This window comes from Chrysochloris asiatica, unplaced genomic scaffold, assembly GCF_000296735.1.
Source record: "Chrysochloris asiatica unplaced genomic scaffold, ChrAsi1.0 scaffold00100, whole genome shotgun sequence".
Classification (NCBI taxonomy): Eukaryota; Metazoa; Chordata; class Mammalia; order Afrosoricida; family Chrysochloridae; genus Chrysochloris; species Chrysochloris asiatica.
This window is the reverse complement of record NW_006408618.1, coordinates 7,741,226-7,762,203: the sequence shown is the minus strand read 5'-3', so window position 1 is coordinate 7,762,203 and position 20,978 is coordinate 7,741,226. Positions and strand designations below refer to the sequence as shown.

The following is a 20,978-nucleotide window of genomic DNA, read 5'->3' as shown; positions in this document are numbered from 1 at the left end:
TCATCCATGATATGTTGTCCAGTGATCCTTGAGACAATGGCAGGGTTCTGTGAGCTGGGTGAAGGTAGAAGGCCAGGATTTAGGGATGGTCATGTGATATGGGAACCAAGGGCGGAGATGAATGGCAGAGGTGTGTATATAAGGGAGTGAGGCTGGAGTGAGCAGGAACTGGGAAAATATCCAGAAGACAATGCCCTGAGGAAAAACAGGACTTAGAAGTAAGTGAGAAATCTGAGACTGGGACATGAAGTCAGAACAAGGCAGCAAATTGAAACGACTTGGACCATTAAGAGATCCATACCAGTGATTGTCAATAATGCTTATTGAGACTCGACAAGCTACAAAGTTGGGTGTCCCAGAGGTACAAGATGGCCAACCCAGACAGTAGTCAAAATGGACAATTTGTACAGAATAAGGACACTATAAATTGGGGAAAGCAAGGAATGGTTGGAATCAGGATATTCATAAAAACCCAAGAGCAAAGGCAAAAACTGAAATCAGAACTTGAGTGAGCATGACAAGACGGGCATTACTTCTCACAGGCAGCCAACTTTCTTTCACCCAGTTGAGGCCCCTAAGATCTTCATCTCTATGCTAAGTTTGTGCCAAGGCCCGGGCAACAGAGGGCTCAGCTAGAGAGGAAGCCAGAGTTTCCAGGGCAAGGGAGACCTTAGATATTTTGGAAACTGAACTACCTGTGGTCTTGTTAATGTAGGCTGTCCTGGACATCACCTTCATTGGGCCTGTATATGAGCATTGTACAAATGGTCTCTGAATATTTTTAAAGAGCAGATTCAGAGGTTATATTATTTGAAAGCCATGCAAAGTCATAGTATCCAAAGCCTGTAACCCCTGACCCATGTAAAATGCACATGACTGTTCATCTTTGATCCATCCACGTATTTATAATTATCAGTTAAGTTCTCAGTCTTTACTAAGATACATAAAATATAGCTATAGAGACCCTCAAGGATGTTATATCTAGTGCACACCGACATTGAACAACTGTGATTTTTGAAAGTATATCATAGGCTTTTTCCCCCAGTCAATTTTAGTCTGAAAATTCTGATGGAACCTATCCATCATCATAGTCACCTGTTCATCCATCAATTAACAGGTAATGACTACATTGGAGGTATATTGACTAGGATTCAAACCCAGGTCTCCACATGGAAAGTGAGGATTTACTGAGTCATCATTGCCACTGAGTAAAGGAGACAGGCCCTCAAATATATCATCTTAGTAGATGGTTCAGAAAGCTTAGAAAGAAGAGCTTACAGCATATATAAGATGGGGTGACTGGCAGTGATATCACTAGATCATTCTAAGTCTTAGTAACTGCATCCCCATTTCATATTCTTTCAGGCTAAGACTCTCCACCATGCATGAGCCCAGCAGCACCCTGGTGGTCCTGGAGTGGGAACATTCAGAGCCACCAATTGGGGTGCAGATTGTAGATTACCTCATCCGTCAAGAGAAGGTCACAGACAGGATGGATCATTCCAAAGTGGAGACAGGTCAGCACCTCCTACTCCATGAACAAATCTCCATGATGGTGGTAAAGATAAAACCAATGAGACATGCCCTGCCTCAAGGCTTTGCTCCAGGTCCCCAGTATCCCCCTGCAGTGCGGGAGGAGCAGGCTGACAAAGCAGCTGTCCGCACATCCAAGCTGCAGCCATCTTGCCCATTTAAGAGTTTTTGCATAGTGAGCATCTGACAAAAGTCTTGTTTTGATTTTGTTTTGCTTTTTGTTTATGAAAGAGGTGTACATTTCATTGCTTCTGGGCAAACTCACAGACAAACAACAGCATAGTACACTAGTTATCCAAGCCCACAATTAGGAAACAATTCACTGCTAACCACTGCCATGATTACAGAAAAAAAAAAAAGAGAGAGAGAGAGAGAGAGAATCCTTTGCTAATAACCCCCCTCCAGGCAAAAGCATGTGCAAACAGATGTGTTTGCCCTGAGTCTTGTCCTAAAGCAAACTCTACTTTTGTTGGGTCCAGCTTGAAGAGTGAGGCCTTTGAGGAACAGAAACACCCCATGGAAATGTTCCATCTAATACTTCACTGTCTACACATACATAATTCTTCAAGCTTATGCAAAAAAATGTGGTCATCAACAGCATGGTGACATCCACCACCTAATTCATGGCAAATAACTTCTGAAGAATCTACCACAGAGGCTTAAAGATGCAGTGCAGCTGCCTGCAGGCGCAGAAGACTTTCTATTGCTTCTGCTTAGGCCTTTTCCAGGATGTACACAGGTACTTCTATAGCAGAGCCTAATAATTGTTCTCTGTCCATGCCAAACAATTTCATAAAAATACAAATGCGGTATATACATATTACCCTAGCTGTTTCTGAACTGGCTCTAAACAAATGACTTTACCTTGAGTGAGTCAATATGAAATAATCCCAAGGACCCTCTCCTAGATCACTATGGATTCAAGGAGGTTGGGGGCCGAGCAATTTTAATGTTAAGTTCTCATAGAGTTTATTCCATCCTCTCATTGCTTGGTCATCCTTGTTTCTTTTGTCTCCTCCATTCCTTTATCTCTGGACAGAAACAGTGTTGAGCTTTGTGGATGACATCATCTCTGGGGCAAAGTCTCCTTGTGCCATGCCATCCCAGGTGCCAGACAAGCAGCTCGCCACCATCTCTCTGATTATTAGGTGCCTGGAACCCGACACCATTTACATGTGAGTAACACACAGCACCCTGCCCCAAAAGTCTCAAGGCTTTTAAATATAACAGAAAACTAACCATTTAAAGAATTCAGTGGCATTTAATACATTCACAGTGCTGCGCAACATCCACTTTTATGTTCCAGATAGTCTCATTACTCGAAATGAAATAAGCAGTCACTTTCATCCCCTGTCCCTCAAGCCCCTGGAAACTACCAATTTGCTGTTTGTTTCTATTCTATAACCCATATAAATGTCATCATACGATATGTGGCCTTTATGTCTGGCTTCTTTCACTTAGCATGATGTTCATCTACTTTGTAAGTATTTAACAGCATTTCATCCCTTTTTATGGCTGAATAATATTCCACTGCAGGTGTGTACCACACTTTGTTTCGCCAGTTATCCATTGATGGGCATTTGGGTTGTTTCCAATTTTTCTAGACTAGTGCTGCTCTGGACATTTCTGTATCAATTCTTGATTTCTATTCTTTGAGGAAGACCATAGAAGAAGTGATGCTTTTAAGTTATGGTGTTGGAGGAGAATATTGAAAGTGCCATGGGCTGCCAAAAGAACCAATAGATCAGTTTTGGAAAAAGTACAGCCAGAGTGCTCATTGGAGGTCAAGATGGCCTAACTTTGTCACTCATACATATTGTCAGGAGGGACCAGTCACTGGAGAAAGATATCATGTTTGGTAAGGTAGAGGGTCGGATAAAAAGAAGAAGACCCCCAATGAGATGGATTGGTCAAGTGGCAGGATCAATGGACTCAAGCATGGCTACAGTAGTGAGATTGGTCCAGGATCGGGCAGTGTTTCATTCTGCTGTGCATAATAAGGTCGCTATGGGTCGGTACTGACTCAATGGAACCTAAACAACAATTCTTTGAGGTATATATATTCCTAGGAGTGAAATTGCTGGGTAGTTTGGTGATTCCACACATATGGTTAACTTTTTAAGGAATTGCCAAACCCTTTTTTCATGGCGGCTGCATCATTTTAGATTTCCACCACCAAGGCCAAGAGTTTTAATTTCTGTCTGCATTCTCGTAAGTGTTATATTTTGATGAGATGATGATGGTGATAACCATCCTAATGAGTGTGAGTTTCCTTTTTACTACATGAGTCTCGGGAGTCTTGTCCCAGCCAACATTACACAGCACCTTATTGAGGGCTAGGCACTGAAGTGGGGAGAACAAGGAAGCATAACCTAGTCCCATCCTGCAAGGAGTTGGCGACATACAGGGGAAACATATAGACCAGTAACTTCAACTTTAGGCAGAATGAAATAAATATTAAATAGCAGGTAAGGACATGTTGAGGAAGAGATAAGAAAGACATGAATAATTCTGACCAGAAGGGTCTGGTCTGAATTGGGCTGTGGAGAATTTCACTAAGTAGAGTCATGTTGGAAAAAGCACACCAGCCTCAAGGCCAATGGTGAACGACCTGAAGGTGGGTAGCAGTTACACCTGAAGACTAAAGCAAACGATGAGTGAAAGGGATGAAGAAAGTGAGGCTGGGAAAGTAGAGTGGCAACAGTAGTAAGGTTGGGGACTATGAAATTGTTTTGAGAAAGGAAGAAGAATTCTGCTTTAGAAAGTTAGCTCCAGTGGCATTGGTATGGTACCTGTGTAGAGTTTAGGGATGATCAGCTCTTTCTTCAAAGAAAATAAACAAGCCCCAACCTCATGTCACTTGAAACAGCCCTACTCTTTCTGTGGCCTCTTCTCCATATCTCCCTGTGCTCTGAGAACAGTTGTAAAGCGTTTGTGAAGCAGAGAAAGAAGACACCAAAAGACGAGTGCCAATGATAGAACCTAAGTCATGATGGAACAATTGGGGTGCTAAGACAGAATTGATAATGGTGTAGTTCTCGGACCTCTTGACCCCCTAAGTATGAAAAACACTTAACAGTTTATAGAGGAATTCACAAATATAACGTCAACATTCCTGAATAAATCATTTCCATTCCCACTGTTCAAGAGTTCAAAGAAGAAAAGCACTAGGAATTTGAGTTGGCATTGATCACAAGATGAACTCAGAGGCTCCGGCTGCAAACCTTCAGTGTAAGAATAGGAGATGTAACTTGGGACTGTTAGTGATGAAAGTAGAATTCATAAAGACAAGTGATATTCTGGAGTTTCTGGAAAGTACATATAAACATATGAGGATGCTAGGACCAAGTCAGTCAGTCTACTTTTGGGGTGACACTACTGATGCATGATCTTCCATAGCTGGCAGGATATTGGCAGCTGTAGCCCTTCATTGACTCAACAGCACATAACAACAACAAAGCCCTTCATCAGGAAGGGGACAGGCAAAAGTATTACTCTCCAAAAAAAAAAAAGAAAGAAACTCAATGCCGATTCTCAGTGACACTAGAATTGAGGCAAAGTAGAATGAAAGTTGTAAATCTTTGCGGAAGCAGATGGCCACATCTTACTTGCAAAGCAGCTGGTAGGTTAGTAGCTGAGCACTTTAACCATAGTGCTACCAGGACTGCTATTACCATCCAAACCCAAAACTCATTGCCATAGAGTTGATTCCAACTCATAGCAACTCTATACAGGATTTCTGAGACTATAAGTCTGTATGGGAGCTGACAGCCTCATCTTTCTCCCTTGGAGTGGCTGGTGGCTTTGAACCATAGACCTTTGTATTAGCAGTGCCCCAAGGGTTCTTCCTATTGTTAGCCTGCTGATAGGGTTGAGGAAAAGGCAGTCCACGTCCACTAGGTGGTGCTGCAGATCACATAAAGAAGTGGATGTTGGCAGGCCTGTAAGAGTAATGATACTCCACTTTGTGGACCAACTTAAGTAAAGCCTCTTAACTGACTGTAAGCCATAAGCTTGTTTTTAAAGTGCTGTCAAGTTGGTTCCAACTCACAGAGATGCTGTGTAGGGTTTCTGAGGAGCAACTGGTGGATTTGAACTCCAGCTCTGTGGTTAGCAGTCTAGTATTTATCCTGCATCGCCACATCAGTACTCTAAGTTTACTTACTGTTAAATTTAAGACACTTAAACTTGTAGCAACTGTGTTTTCTCATCTGTAAAATGGTAGGAGGCTAACCTTCCTTTATTGAGTGCTTACCATGTGTGGGTGCTTTACAGAATGCCTCTTGGAACCCTTCTCCAACTCTGGGAAATTACTGTTGCAGTTCTGACTTCATAATTGAAGGAACAGGTTCAAGAAAACTGAGTAACTTCCCCAAGAATCACCCAGTTAAGCACTTCACTACACATACTATGTCCCACTCCAGTGCCACTCGGTCACTGTGAGGATCCTATCGGCCAGTTGCTGAAATTGATTTCAACTCACTGCAACTCCGTATGTGGCAGAGTAGAACTATGATCTATAGGATTCCCAGTGACTGATTTTTAAGAAATGGATCACCAGGCTTTCCTTCTGAGACACCTCTGAAACCTCCAGCCCTTTGATTAGCAGTTTTTGTACCACCCAGTGACTTCATGATCTTATTACCTCACATTAAAGTGTAGCTCTGAACTTATGGCCACAAAGGTATTTCCTTATAACTGGAACAGTGAATAAGGAAGACCATAGAATTGATGCTTTTGAGTTATGGTGTTGGAGGAGAATATCGAAAGTGCCATGAGCTGCCAAAAGAACCAACAGATCTGTATTGGAAGAAGTGCAGCCCGAGTGCTCCTTGGAGGCCAGGATGGCCAAACTTCATCTCTCATACTTCGGACATATTGTCAAGAGAGACCAGTCGCTGGAGAAGGATATCATGTTTGGTAAGGTGGAGGGTCAGAAAAAAAATAGGAAGACTCCCAGCAAGATGGATTGGCAAAGTGGCAGCATCAATGGGCTCAAGCATGGCAACAATAGTGAGGTTGGCCCAGGACCGGGCAGTGTTTCGTTCTGTTGTGCATAGGGTTGCTATGAGTTACTACTGACTCGATGGCACCCAACAACAACAACTCTTGTAGTATTATATATTTTATTGGTAATACATATTTAAAACAACCTGAAAAGGCTCTGTGGCATGAGAAAGGTTAGACCTCCTTGGCGGAAAGTGTGTGGGCACAACCTCTTAATTTTATAGATGAGGTAGTTGAGCCCAGAGTAGGGAGGACTGTGCCCCACTGGTCCCTCATCACAACACGTGTCTGCAGGAGAACCACAGCCTGCCTGCGTATGTGACAGTGGCCAGATAATGCAGAAAAAAGAGAGCCAAATTGGAAACTGCCAAGCATGGAGGGGGCACATATGAAAGCACCAAAGCCCTTGACAAGAGACCTAAGAATGCTGCATGTACATCAAAGCTCAGGTTTTTGCAAGCCTAGCCCTGGGACCAGAGCTGGCCTGTGGCTGTTCACATGCAGCTATGCCCCTAATAAGTGTCGTCATCAACCTAAACTATAGACAATCGCGGCCAGGGCCGCCATGGACTGAGCCAGGAGCTTTAGATGAGGCAGTCAGTGCCCTCCCACGTTAGCTCTCCAGAGTGGAAGCAGGGCTTATCTCTTCTGTCCAGTCATTCCAGCTAACCCTCTTCCTGCCTTGTGAGAGCTCAGTGGTACAAACAATAATGCTAACTAACCATCAGGAGAAGACCTTCTGAAATGAGTGCCTGTGGCACTGCCACATTTCAGGCTGCACTAATACAAATAAACTGACTGCTCGTGCTACCTCTCACCAGATAAAGGGAGGGAGTCTTGGCCATGCTGAGGATGGGTCCACTGAGCAATGGCTTTTAGATCAAGCTCCATCTCAACTTAGAATGTCATTTGTAGGAAGTATTTCTCTTCCTAATACCTCGCTTTGCTGTTCAACATACTGAGAGCTTAGAAACTTAAATTTTATACTGCATGTCTCATCAGGGTAATGTGAGAATTAATTTAAGCACAGACATTTTCATCACAGCTCAGGATCCAATACCATCTGGCTGGAACTTACAACAGCACAGGACAGACTGAACTGAGCTGCTCAGGGCAGTGGTACAAGGGGTGGAGGAGGGATTACCGAGCCCCAGACAAGGAGAAAGATAGATGGTCAGTCTGACAGCTGATATGATGCCTGAGACTTAGGACATTCTCATCAGTCAAAGGGCCTGGGATTAAATAATGGCGGGTTACAAAAGGTGGCTGGAACCCAGGAATAAACACCTTGGGCAGGAGAACCTGAAGCACACATGCTGAGTGGCAGCATCACACAGCCTGTCAGTGGAGAGTGAGACTCCACTGGAGTCTTGCAGCCATGTTTAAGATCCCATAAGGCAGATAGGAAAGGACAAAGTTACATCTTACAGGGGACCAGGCGCTGCACAAGCTGAGTCACAGCCACAGAAGTCAGATGGAAGCTCATTTGTGTGAACTCTGGCACAGCTTGAGAAAGGGGAACTAGAGGAAGAGGAGGAGCCCTCTGTGAGATTTCGGCAGGGGGCCAGGCCAGCCCTAGAGCATTGGCCAGGGGCGGACAGGGAGCCATGTTCTCTCCTAAGTCTGTGGCGAACCAATCACAGGAACTGGGATCGGGGCAATATCTGCACTCGTGATTCCAGCTTGAACATTTTGGGAATCCCTGGTGGTATTGTAGAGTAATTATTAGACTATTAACTGCCAGGTCAGTGGTTCAAACCCACCAGCTGCTCCATGGGAGAAAGATGAGGTTGTCTGTTCCTGTAAAGATTTACAACCAGTTCTACTCTTTCCTGTATGGTCATTATGAGTCAGAATTGACTCGATGGCGGTGCTTTTGGTTTTGTTGTTAGCTGCAATCAAGTTAGTTCCCGACAGATGGGCTTTTGGTTTTGTTGTTAGCTGCAGTCAAGTTAGTTCCCGACAGATGGGCGATGGCCGTACATAAGGTATATGGCCAGGAATTGAACCTGGGTCTCCAGCATGGGAGGCAAGAATTCTACCACTGAGCCACCACATTGGAGAACACAGAGAAAGGAAAATTAACTCATTGAATCCCATGGCACTTACAGAGATCATCTTAAGGAAGCCTTTGTGGGAAAAGAGAATCTTTGTGGACGCTAGATAATCTTTTCCCCTGCTATGAGCAACACATTTCCTGGCACAATTATTTGGCAATTTCCATTTCCTTTCTTTTCCACCAGTTTCTCTGTGAGGCCCAGCCCACACTGACCAGTGAGCGTTGTCTGAGGGCATTGCTCTTTCTTCCATTGCTCGCCCAGTAACTCAGAAAGAAAATCCAAATTCACCAACATACACAGGCACAGACAAAAGGAGCAAGAAATGCAACAGTAATGATTTTTTCTTTAGTCGGAGTTATTGGAGACCCTGGGCACAAGACACCAGAGCTGATTTTCATGGTTATATGTAAATTTTTCTCTGAAGAACAGAACCCAGAGTTTCTCTTTTTCCTCTCTGTCCAGCTACATCACTCAAAGGGGAAATTCTATTTGGCATTTGAAAGCCTGGTTTTTATCCCTTTCCTGGGAGCTTGGGAGAGCTTTTAGAACTCATTTCTCATTGCTGGAGATGGAGCAATGTCCTCGTTCTGGATTCCTGGGTCATGGTCCATGACATCTCAGTGGAACAGGATGAGCTGCATGTAAGAAATCAAGGTCCCTAGCTACAGACCAGCCAGTCAGCCAACCAGCCAGTTATCATCGAGTTGATTCCAACTCACACGGCAGCCCCGTGTGTGTCAGAGGAGAACTGTGCTACATTAGCTCTCATAGGCTGATGTTTCAGGAGCAAATCTTCAGGCTTCCTTCCATCATAGCTCCAGATGACTCAACTGGCCAAACTTTCAGTTAGCGGCCAAGCATGGTAGCTTATCCAGGCTCTCAACACAGAAGCGGAGGGATCTTTACCTCTGGTTGCTTTACTTCTAACTTTAAAGAGGAAAATTGACCTCAGTCGTTTGCATAAAGGTATCAGTTAAACAAAAACAGAGAACAGAATAGAATTTATGTAGAGTTGTTAGACTCCAGGTATTACACACGCTGGATCTTTTAAAACATAATAGTCTCATTTCATCTTTTCAAATGGTCTTCTGTAGTTTTATCACATCCCCATTTCACAGATAAGGGAAAATAGAGCTCAGAGCATTCACTGTAATTCCACATGGCAGGAACTAGAGTCTCAGACCCAAGCTCTGAGCATCTCTTCCCAAAGGCTCTTGCCCTCCACTCAGAGGTGGTCAAACAACCATCAGAATTACCTGAAAACTTGTGAAAGCAGAGATTTCTGGTCTCACCCCTAGAGTGCTGTGTGGTTTGAATACCACACATAGAATACCACTACCTTATGCCATGATGCCTTATGTGAAATTATATACCCTACACAGCAAGTTGTAGTTCAAGGATACCAGAAGCAGTGAGTTTCTGACTTGTGAGCAGCCAGAGGCATCGCCTGGCGCTCCCATCACCTGATGCAGAGCTCTCGCCTGCAGCCACATCTCTCAAATAACTGTACTTTCCCACTTCTCTGCCAGGTTCACCCTGTGGGGAGTGGACAACACAGGACGGCGCTCCAGGCCAAGCGATGTGATCGTGAAGACCCCATGCCCTGTGGTGGATGATGTCAAAGCCCAAGGTAAAAGAAATTGAGGCCAGCCAACTCTGCAAAGGGTACCTCCATCCTCACCACAAGGAGTGAGGGATCAACCAGAGGAACAATCTGGAACATCATGTTTCCAGAAATCCCTCCACAAGCTATGGTCTCATTATATCCCATTATGACACATAGTGCATAAGATGAGGTGTCAGTTGAGCAACCTTAGCATTTACACAGGTGAAGTGCCCGTGGCCTCTGGCCTCAGGGTGCTGGTCAGGTATCTTACTCTCATTAAGTGTTTGTGTACATATGAAAGATTGCTTTGAATCAAAGCATATAAAGGCTGGAGAGTTAGAATTAATTACTATATTGATCTCTTCCAGGTAAAGATGCGTTCTTATCAATTAGGAAGAGTTCGGCACAGGAAATACACCTTGTACTGCTCCTTTATCTCATGATGTTCCCTGGCTTACTGGACATTGGAACCTGCTCTGAAAACTTATTAGATACCCTCCACAACAAAATGTATCTGTCCTGGGCACCATTTCTTTGGGCTCCAGCACTAATTAAAGTTATCTGATCAACCATTAATATCAATTTCATAGAATTGAACGGATGTTATTGTTAGGTGCCATCAATTTGGTACTGACTCACAGCAACAATGTGCACAACAGAAGGAAACACTGTGCAGTTCTGCGCCAACCTCACAATTGTGGCTACATTTGAACCCATCGCTGCCACCACTGTGCTGGTCCGTGTTGTTGGGTAACTTCCTCTCTTTCTCCGACCCTCCACTTTACCAAACACGGTATCTTTCTCCAGGGACTGGTTCCTCCTAATAATAATATATCCGAAGTATGAGAAGCAAAGTCTGGCCATCCTGGCTTCCAGGGAGCATTCTGACTGTACTTCTTCCAGCACAGATCTGTTTGTTCTTTTGACAGTCCATGGTACTTTCAATGTTCTCCTCCAACACCATAACTCAAATGCATCAATTCTTCTACGGTCTTCCTTATTCACTGTCTAACATCTGCATTTATATGAGGTTATTAAAAATACCATGGCTTGGGTCAGGCATAACCTTAGTCCTCAAACTGACACCTTTACTCTTCAACACTTTAAAGAGATCTTGTGCAGCAGATTTGCCTAATGCAATATATTGTTTGATTTCTTGACTACTGCTTCCATCATTGTTGGCGGTTGATCCAAGCAAAATTAAGTCTTTTAATAACTTCAATCTTTTTTTGTTTTTTAATGTTTTATTGTGAATTATGTGATAGTTTACATGGGAGAACATTAGCTTTACATTCATCCTATCGTATATCGTTTCATTGCCATGGTTACAGTTCCTTCTATGCATCATCAACCAACCAAAGGGTATACCCTCCAAGCCACCCGCTGAGCATAAGCACACAGGCCCTCTCCCTCTCTGAGTCTAGAGTCCCCAGCTGTTTCCTCTCTCCACATCATCATCTCTGCCTCCATCTCTGGTGTCACTGCTTCTCTGGGTAGGGTCCCACATTCCACTCTTCTCCCTAGATGGTCCCAGGGACCTCGCTCCTGTACTGTAAAGTCAACCACTCCCTTCGTTTTGCTACAAAACGTCTACTTTTATACTTCCAACCCTCACAGTCAGTCCTGATAGCAATTATTCACTACTGTGCTACATAAGAGCCATCCCCATCTCCTTTCATCGGCCTCGCCCAGACAGATTGGATACTACTCACTGGAGATTCTGCCTTCCTCCACACCTTCTGGATTTAGGCTCCCTTTTGAAAGCTTGTAAGCCAGTCACTTCTTGCCTTTGTAGCCTCCCATTTTAGGTACCAATGTCCAAGTTGCCCATTCCTGTCAACCCTGTGTATGGAGGGGGTGGGATGATCCTCTCTGTAAAGATTTGTTCCTTCTTTTGAGCTACTGCATCCATAGGTGTAGGTCAAGTTCATCAAATTGTATCAGATTATTCTTTTTTCCCTCTTCTTTCTTCTTCTAGTCGAATTCTTATCATCCAGCCATTGAAGCCAAGTCAAGTGGGTATTATCTGCAAGTGTGGGCATTCTTATGCATATGCCTTCACTTCTTATCCACTGGATGCTTCACTCTCCACTCTAGTCCTCTGTGGCTATGTCACGGACTCTGGGCTTAGGAGTCCCCAGGTCTTGCCACACTGCTGGCCAACCAGGTCTCCACCTGAGTTCACAGGAAACTATTGAACGTAGGGCTTAGCTTGCTGCTTCAATGCTGTTTTTCCCTCACACCAGTCAGAACACATCTGCTCGTGTATTTCCATTAAGTCTTAGTATTGGAACATGACCACTTGCCTTGATGTCTCCTTGGCTTACCAATTTGCTTGTTCTTGTAGTAGTCAGTCAGGCTGCCATTATTATTTTGTATTTTTCCTGTCAGTCTTTCTTTCAAGAAGTATCTTCTGTTTTTCTAGCTGCTCCAGGCTGTTGTGCTTTTTCTTTCAAGTGGAAATTTCCCACCTCAGAAGATTCTAGATGGGGTTCAGGACTCCACCTATGGTCTTATGTAATACAGAGGCTCCACAGGAAGCCTCCTTCATTGGGCACGTTGTAGCCCCATTTTAGGTATTCCAATCAGTCATAGGCAGAAGATGGACTTACAAGCTTTCTGTGGTGATATTTCTGGCTATTCCTTCTCTCCCCCTCAAGTGTCTATTTTATAATGGTATGCAAGGGAAACCAAGATTCAGAAAGACAGCCAAGCCTCTTGACATTATTTTCCCCCTTTTGTCCTTTCCAACCATGCCTCAATCCCTGTATCCCAGAGCCTTGTTGTCACAAGGTTTTGCATACACTATTATTTACCTCTGTCTCACTTAGCCCATGCAAACCTGCTTAACTGTTCTCCCATCCACCTTGTTCTTTCATTCCCCTCCCCCTTCTTGTGTTCTGCCCCCTCCCCAGCACCCAACCTATCCTGTGTCTATTCACTTCCCTGTGCTCCACCATCCCCTCCCTCCCCTCTTCAATCTTTTCTCCATTTATCTTGACATTATTTATTGGTTCAGTTGTGAGGATTTTTGTTTTCTTTACACTAAGGTGCAATCCATACCGAAGGCATTTTAAGTCCTCTTCTCTTTCAGCAAGCAACATTGTATTTGCACATTGCAAGTTGTTAAAAATGAGTCTTGCTCCAAACCTGATGCCACGTTTTTCTTCATATAATCCAGCTTCTCAAATTATTTGCTCAGCATACAGATTAAATAAGTATGGTGATACAACCCTGGTTCACATTTTTGCTAATTTTAAACCATTTAGTGTTCCCTTGTTCTGTTCAAACAACTGTCTCTTGGTGTATATATAGGTTACTCATGAACATTATTAAATGTTCTGGAATACTCATTTTCTGCATTGTTGTCCATAGCTTGTCATGATTCACACAATCAAAAGCCTTTGCATAGTCAATAAAGCACAGGTAAACATCTTTCCATTCCAGTATTCTCTGCTTTCAGCTAAGATCTATAGATGTTAGCAATGATATCCTTCTTTCCACATTCTCCTCTGAATCTGGCTTGAACCTCTGGAAGTTTTCTGTCAATGTTAATGGTTGCAGCCACTTTGGAATAATTTTTAGCAAAATTTTGCTTGCATGGGATATTAATGATAGTGTCTGATGATTTCTGCATTCCGTTGGGTCACCTGTCTTTGAAATGGGCATAAATATGGATCTTTTCCAGTCAGATGGCCATGTAGTTGTCTTCCAAATTTCTTTGCATAAATGAGTGAGGACCACCAGTGCTGCATTAGTTTGTTGAACGATTTCAATTTATATGCCATCAGTTGAACTGATAGCATTTGCATATTAACAGAGACATTGGTTGATGTGGGACAGTCAAATTTTGCCAGTTTCAGTAAAAGAAACAGTGTGACCAAGCTGATTTTCTGGTACCCCTCAAGTCATGTGTATATGCCTCCTGATTCCAGTTGTATCAAATGGTCCATGAGGAACGTAGTCCCAGAATGTACTGTCTAAGAGGCAACACCATGATATCGTGAAAGTACAAGGGAATAAATGACCCACATCTGCTTTAATGTAAACACCAATGTCTTTACGTTGTTAAGTGCCATCAACTCAGTTCCTACTCATAGCAACCTTGTATAGGGTTTCTGAGGCTGTAAATCTTTGTGAGTGCAGAAAGCCCTATCTTTCTCCCAATTTTTGTATACCTCTGTATAACTTCTAGAAGGATTTTCATTTTTATTGCATTTCAGCTCCATGCCATTTTAAAGGCATTGTTGTTGTTATTAAGTGACATCGAGTTGGTTCTGACCCATAGTGACCCTGTATAGGATTTCTGAGGAGCAGCTGATAAGCTTGAACAACCGACCTTTCAAGTTTAAACTGGCTTTGCAGTCCAGCGCATTAACCTACAATGCCACATCAGGACTCCTAGGCATGGCGATTCTTAATTCAATATTCGGATCATATCAGGGCTTTCTGTTAAAACTCTTTAATGAGAACATATATTTTCCAGGTATATTAGAACATGGATGGGGAACTTTCTGCCCACCTTTCCAGTTCCTAGATGCCCAGTTCTCCCCCAGAAGCTTCGCTGCTTTTCTGTTTCTACAACATACCATTTCCACTTCTGCCACAGGGCCTTTGCACATGGTAATTACAGGTATTACTGAGTCGAATTGCTCAATACATTGGTTGATTTGTTGTTTTTATTTTTGGCTATAAGGACAGAAGCAGATTGCAAAGCCTTTCCTTCCACAGAGTTGTTGGGTATGTTTGAACCTGTCAGTTAGCAACCATCCCATCCTAACTTTTGTTGGATTATTATAATAATTATGAATTCAAATCTGTCTGCCTCCCTAGAGAGGCAGCACCATGAGAGCAGAGACCTGGTCTCCTTTTGCCCACTCATATGTCCCTAACACTAGAAGGTGGTTAAAGAAGTTGGACTCTGGAATTAGACTGCCCAAGTTCAAGTTTTTCCCTCATCACCTAACTATTTTATCTTAAACAAATTTCCTGACCTCATGCATCAGTTTTGTTGTTGTTGTTAAGTGCCTTCGAGTCGGTTCCGACCCATAGCGACCCTGTACAGGGTTTCCGAGGGTGTAAATTCTTACGGGAGTAGAAAGCCTCATCTTTCTCCCGCATCAGTTTACTCATCTGTAAAAACTGGCAGGTGGGGGTGGGAGGAGATAAGAGTACCCTAGATAAATTAGTTCCAACTCATAGCAACCCTGTACAGGGTTTCCAAGAAGGAACCTTAGTGAGAATTAAATTAGTTAATTCATTTCAGAAGTACCTGTCACATGCTAAGTGTTCAATAAATGTTAACTATTATTATTATCATCATTAACCAAGCATAGAGCCTGCTAATAGAAACTTAGTATTTATGAAATGGATGAAATGTTGCCTTCATTCTGCAAATGTGGAAATTGAGATTCAGAGTAGACTAAGGAAGCGGAGTGGGGTCACATCTAGCAGAGCCCACACTCAGACTCATTAGCTTACACTCATTCCTAGTCTACCTAGAGCATGACCAGTATGTGCTTAGAGGGTTGTTTGTACAAGACTGGAAATCACTCTTTTTATCTAGAAACACTGATACAAAAGAAAAGTCCTATGTTTAAAAATAATTTAAGTTAGATATTAAAAACATTTTTTTTCTTTCGAGTAGTAGTGTTTACTGCAGTATGAAATTTGAATGTGATGGGGTCCTTTGAATGCAGGACAGACTTGTCCCTCCCTGGCATGAAGGGCATGGTCTGGATGACTTTTTCTTTTTTAGAAAACTTTACACAATAAGTGATATACCCACTCAATGGTTTTTCCACGTGCAGCTGACTGACAGAGATCCCCAGTTCACATAGTGTTCCTCTTCTCACTATTTTAGGCCATATTATTTCATCACTGAAAGCCTAGATTCTATGCACTTCATATTTTAGAGTTACTGCAGTTGATTTCATCTCTTTCAGATGATCCTTTAAAAGAGCACAATGCTCAAGGCAAACATTCTTTATGAACTGAACTGAATGTTTAGCTTTAAAATGATGTCATGGGATGATATAAATTCAAGGTTTAAAAGTTACTTTCAGTAAATGGATTCTGGGATTCTGCAAGTCTGAGTAGATCCAGTAAGTCTGGTTTCCATGAGAATTTGAATTCTGTTGCACATTTTCCTCTTTTTGGTTAGGAGCTATCTACTGGGTCCTTAATCAAGATGTTCAGTCATGGTAGCTAGGCACTATCCATTTATTCTGGTCTCATGGTGCAGATGACAGTAGTTCCTGAGGTGATTAGACCTGTAGTCTATTTCCTTCTCCAACTCCTCAGTCTCCTTCTTTGATGACTTCTGAAGGTCTCTGCAGCCCTTTAATGGTAGGTGAAATCAGAGTCTGGGGTTAAAAACTGTCAGATGAGAGATTATCTGGAGAGGCCCCATGACACCTTATTTTATCGTCTGTTTCTTTCTTTCTCCAACCGAGAGCGGAACAGGTCATGAAAAGATGTCAAAGCTGTTTGTCTTCTGGTTAGATTGCTGACATACTTGCAGGAAGCAGTAGTTACCTTAGAGTTCCTCTCTAAGTAGGCAGCAGGCTGGTGGGGCACCAGGAAGGTGATTAGCAGGTAGGAAGGATACAGCATGGTGCTACCTGCAGCGGTGGATGGATAGAAAGCAGTTCTGAGATGAAGAGTGACCAACACAGGGAAATCGTCCCAGAAGAGACCAGGGCACTGTTTTCTCAGCTAAGCTCTTTTGGATCTACTCCAATCAAGACTCCTGCCTGCTTGTGCTCCCTGATAAAGGAGTCTCTGAAATCCCAGTTGAACAGTAAAGAGCAGGAGCTAATTTAGTGCTGTGGGGATGAAATAATATTCCCAAATCCTGCTATCCTTTAGCCAGAAAGGAATCCTGTACAAGGCAAGTGTGGAGATTAACGAGCTAGACTAATTGAGGGTATCCTTGCAAATTAATACAGTTTTAGCAGTTCTACCAAAAACCATATGCTTTGCTTCCCTCAAACCCAGATGGTGATCATAAATATAGCTTTCTTGGGGGTCTGAGTGTAACTCTTAATAACAAATGAGAATTAGCTTTTAAGTGGCTCAGAGCATGACTTTAGCTCCTAATTATCTATCTAGAAACTAGCCTCTGTTCCTTCTGGGAACATTTTTCCTAAACCGGATACTTTTCATGAAGAATTTGATCACTTCATGGCATTTAGGCTACTGTGCAAGTTAAGTTTCTATCAGTGTTTTACTGGAACCAGCCTTCCCCTAGTTGGGGCAAGCTAATGCCATTAATGGAGTCAGTCCTCTTGTCCACCCTCCAGGTTGGGACCTGAAATCTAAGTGTTCTTCATGAAGCTTTACTAATGAAAGGCTGGGTCTTGTCATTTCTTCTCCCCAACACCTATTCTCTTTTCCTTATGCCAAACATTCATATTTCTCTAGTCCTTCATGTAATTATTCCATGGCCATTGATTGAACCCCAGATGCTCAAAAAGTCAAAACAAAATAATTAAACACAGAATCTGTTTTCTATTGACTAGCTTCAGGTGTTACAGTGGTCCTGATCACCTAAATACAATTATGTGAAACTAGACACGTTAATGTTAAAGCAAAAAATCATTTCCTTGACTGCATTCTCAAGTCTATACAAGATTCATTATTGCTATGAAAAAAACAAGTTAAACAAAGTGGACTCTTAGCAGATGCAAGATGGTGTCAGACTTAAACATGAACCAGACCCTTTCAGAAATACCAGACACCTTAATTTTAAAATCTCTTACACGGGATCATAGTTGGATATAAGGAGGATCAAAGTTAGAAGTGGGGAGATCAGTTAGAAGATTATGGAAATACAGAGAAGACTTGATGTTGTTGTTAGACTGAGATGATAGTGGTTGTTGTAATCTTGGTTTTTATTGCTTGATCTTCAAAAGTAGATCACCAGACCTTTCTTTCTAATCCAACTTACTTAGAAAACTCATGAGGAAGCCCATTCAAGTATCATAGCAACATGCACACAAAGCCCCCACTGAGAGATATATGTAGCTGTACTTGAGAAGCATTGGCTGTGAATAAAACCTGGGTCTTCAGCATAGAAAGGAAGGATTTTACCTACGAACCACCTCTGCCTTTGATAATAGTGGTGTGCTTGTTGTTGTTGAGTGCCTTTGAGTTGGTTTCGACTCACAGCAACCCTGTATAGAGTTCCCAAGAAGTGACTAGTAAAATGTCTGAGACAAATGACCTAGAGGCACACCTGGATTCCATTCTGGAAGGAGGGCAGGCCTTGGAAATGCCTGAGAAGGAATTCAGAAAAAATGATTATAAAATGTTTCAAAACACTTTACAATGGAGTTGAGAAAAACAGGGATGAAGTCAGGAGAGTGCTACAGGAACAATCAAACAAGATAGATACAGCATTGGAAACAATTAAAAAACCTGCAGAAAGAAGTCCAAACGATCAATAACAGAATATCAGAAATAGACAATACTCTGAAAGGGCAGAGGAGTAGACTAGATGAGATGGAAGGCAGAACCAGTGAGCTAGAAGACAAATCTCTCAAATACCACTAAGATAGAAGAACAAACACAAAAATGGATAAAAACATCTTAAGAAGGTCTAAGATTCATGTTGGACAACATGAAGAGGAATAGTTTAAGAATTATCAGCATTCCAGAACAAGAAGAATCACACAAGTCCACAGAGGAAATAGTTGAAGAACTGCTGGAAGAAAATTTCTCTAACATCCTGAAAAGTGAAAAAAATAAACATTCAAGAAGCTCAATGAACCCCAGGAAGGATAGACTCCAAAAGAAAATCACCAAGACATATCATAATCAAGCTCTCCAAAACTCAAAGATAAGGAGACATTTCTGAAAGCAGCCAGAGAAAACAGAAGTGTCACACACAAAGGCAAGCAAGTCAGACTAAGCTCGGATCTCTCAGCAGAAACCATGCAAGCAAGAGGGCAATGGGGAGACATATATAAAACCCTGAAATAAAATAATTGCCAACCAAGAATCTTTTATCCAGCAAAGCTATCAATCAAATATGACAGTGTAATCAAAACATTCCAGGATAAATAGAAGCTAAGGGATTTTGCCAAAGCCAAACCTGCACTACAAAACATCCTAAAGGGAGTTCTGTGGACTGAAAACCAATGAAAAGACACAGCAACCAGAGATTGACATACATGGGAGCACCTCCCAGAATTAAGTCAACAGAAGGAAGAGTTGAGAATAGAATAAAACTATAAGAACAAACTCAGAGAATCTGGGAGGTCAGTCTATGATCAAAACAAGTACAATGTAAAAGAAGGTAAACAAGTAGGAACAGAGATCCAGTTAGTGAGAAGGTCAGGTCGATTACAGGATAAAATAGACTTCACAAAATGGAGAGAGAAGTTAATAGACTAAAAGGCACCTCAAAGAAAGTTAACACTTCACAACATACCAAGAGAATGAAAATCCAGGAAGAATGTGGAAACTTTAAAACTCTGAGGAAACTCACAAAAAAAGAACACAAAAATCATGAACTCAACAAAGGAAGACAAAGAGAACAAAGAAAGCATCAACACCACAAAAAAGCAAACAAAATGGCAGCAATTAATCCATACCTATCAATAATTACACTGAATGTAAATGGATTAAATGCACTTATTAAGAGACGGAGGGTGGCAGAATAGATAAGAAAACAAGATCCTTCAATATGCTGTCTGCAAGAGACACATCTCACACACAGAGACAAAAATAGATTAAAAGTCAAAGGATGGTAAAAAAAATATACCAAGCTAATTGCAATAAAAAATTAACAGGCGTGGCAGTACTAATCTCTGATAAAATAAACTTTAAGGCAAAAAACAGCATAATAGATAAGGATGGACATTATCTCATAATTAAAGGAACAATTGAACAAGATGAAATAACCATAATAAATATCTATGCTCCCAATGAAAGAGCTCCAGAATATATAAAGCAAACTCTAATAGATTTGAAGAAAGAAATAGATGAATTTACAATAATAGTGGGAGATTTAAATACACCACTTTCAAAAATGGATAGAATAACCAGAAAGAAACTTGACAAAGACACAGAAGAACTAAACAACACAATTGGCCAACTGGACCTCAAAGATGTGTACAGAGAATTCAACCCAAAAACTGCACAATACACATTCTTTTCCAGTGCACAGGGAACATTCTCTAGAATAGACCAATGTTTTAGGCCACGAAACAAATCTCCATACATTTACAAATATAAAAATACTACAAAGCATCTTCTAGACCACAATGCAATCAAATTAGAAATCAATAATAGAAAGACCAAAGAAATCAAGTAATATATGGAAACTGAATAACACCCTGCTGAAAAGCCACTGGGTAGTAGAAGAAATTAAACATGAATTCACAAAGTTCCTAGAAATAAATAAGAACGAAAACAGAACATACCAAAATCTTTGGGACACAGCGAAAGCCGTGCTGAGAGAACAATTTATTGCAATAAATGCATACATCCAAAAAGAAGAAGCAAACTTAACTAATTAACACAGCATCTACAACAATTAGAAACAGACAAACAGAGGGAACCTACAGCCACCAAAAGATAATAAATAATAAAGATTACAGCAGAAATAAATGAGATAGAAACAGAAAAAGTACACAAACAATCAACAGGACAAAAAGCTGGTTCTTTGAAAAAATAACAAAATCAATAGACTGCTGGAAAACCTAACAAACGAAAAGAGGGAGAAGACACAAATAACACGCATTAGAAACCACATGGGCGATGTC

The 20,978-nt window shown here is 41.8% G+C and overlaps 1 protein-coding gene across 2 annotated transcripts in view; it reads left to right on the top strand.

Moving 5' to 3' along the window:
- Nucleotides 1-20,978, top strand: part of ASTN1 (astrotactin 1) — a 531,426-nt gene that overhangs the window by 493,535 nt on the left and 16,913 nt on the right. For both annotated transcript variants that reach the window (XM_006867074.1, XM_006867075.1), the window contains exons 19-21: nucleotides 1,366-1,517; nucleotides 2,573-2,708; nucleotides 10,130-10,230. In XM_006867074.1, the coding sequence (XP_006867136.1) occupies nucleotides 1,366-1,517; nucleotides 2,573-2,708; nucleotides 10,130-10,230 (389 nt within the window). The remainder of the gene's footprint in view (nucleotides 1-1,365; nucleotides 1,518-2,572; nucleotides 2,709-10,129; nucleotides 10,231-20,978) is intronic.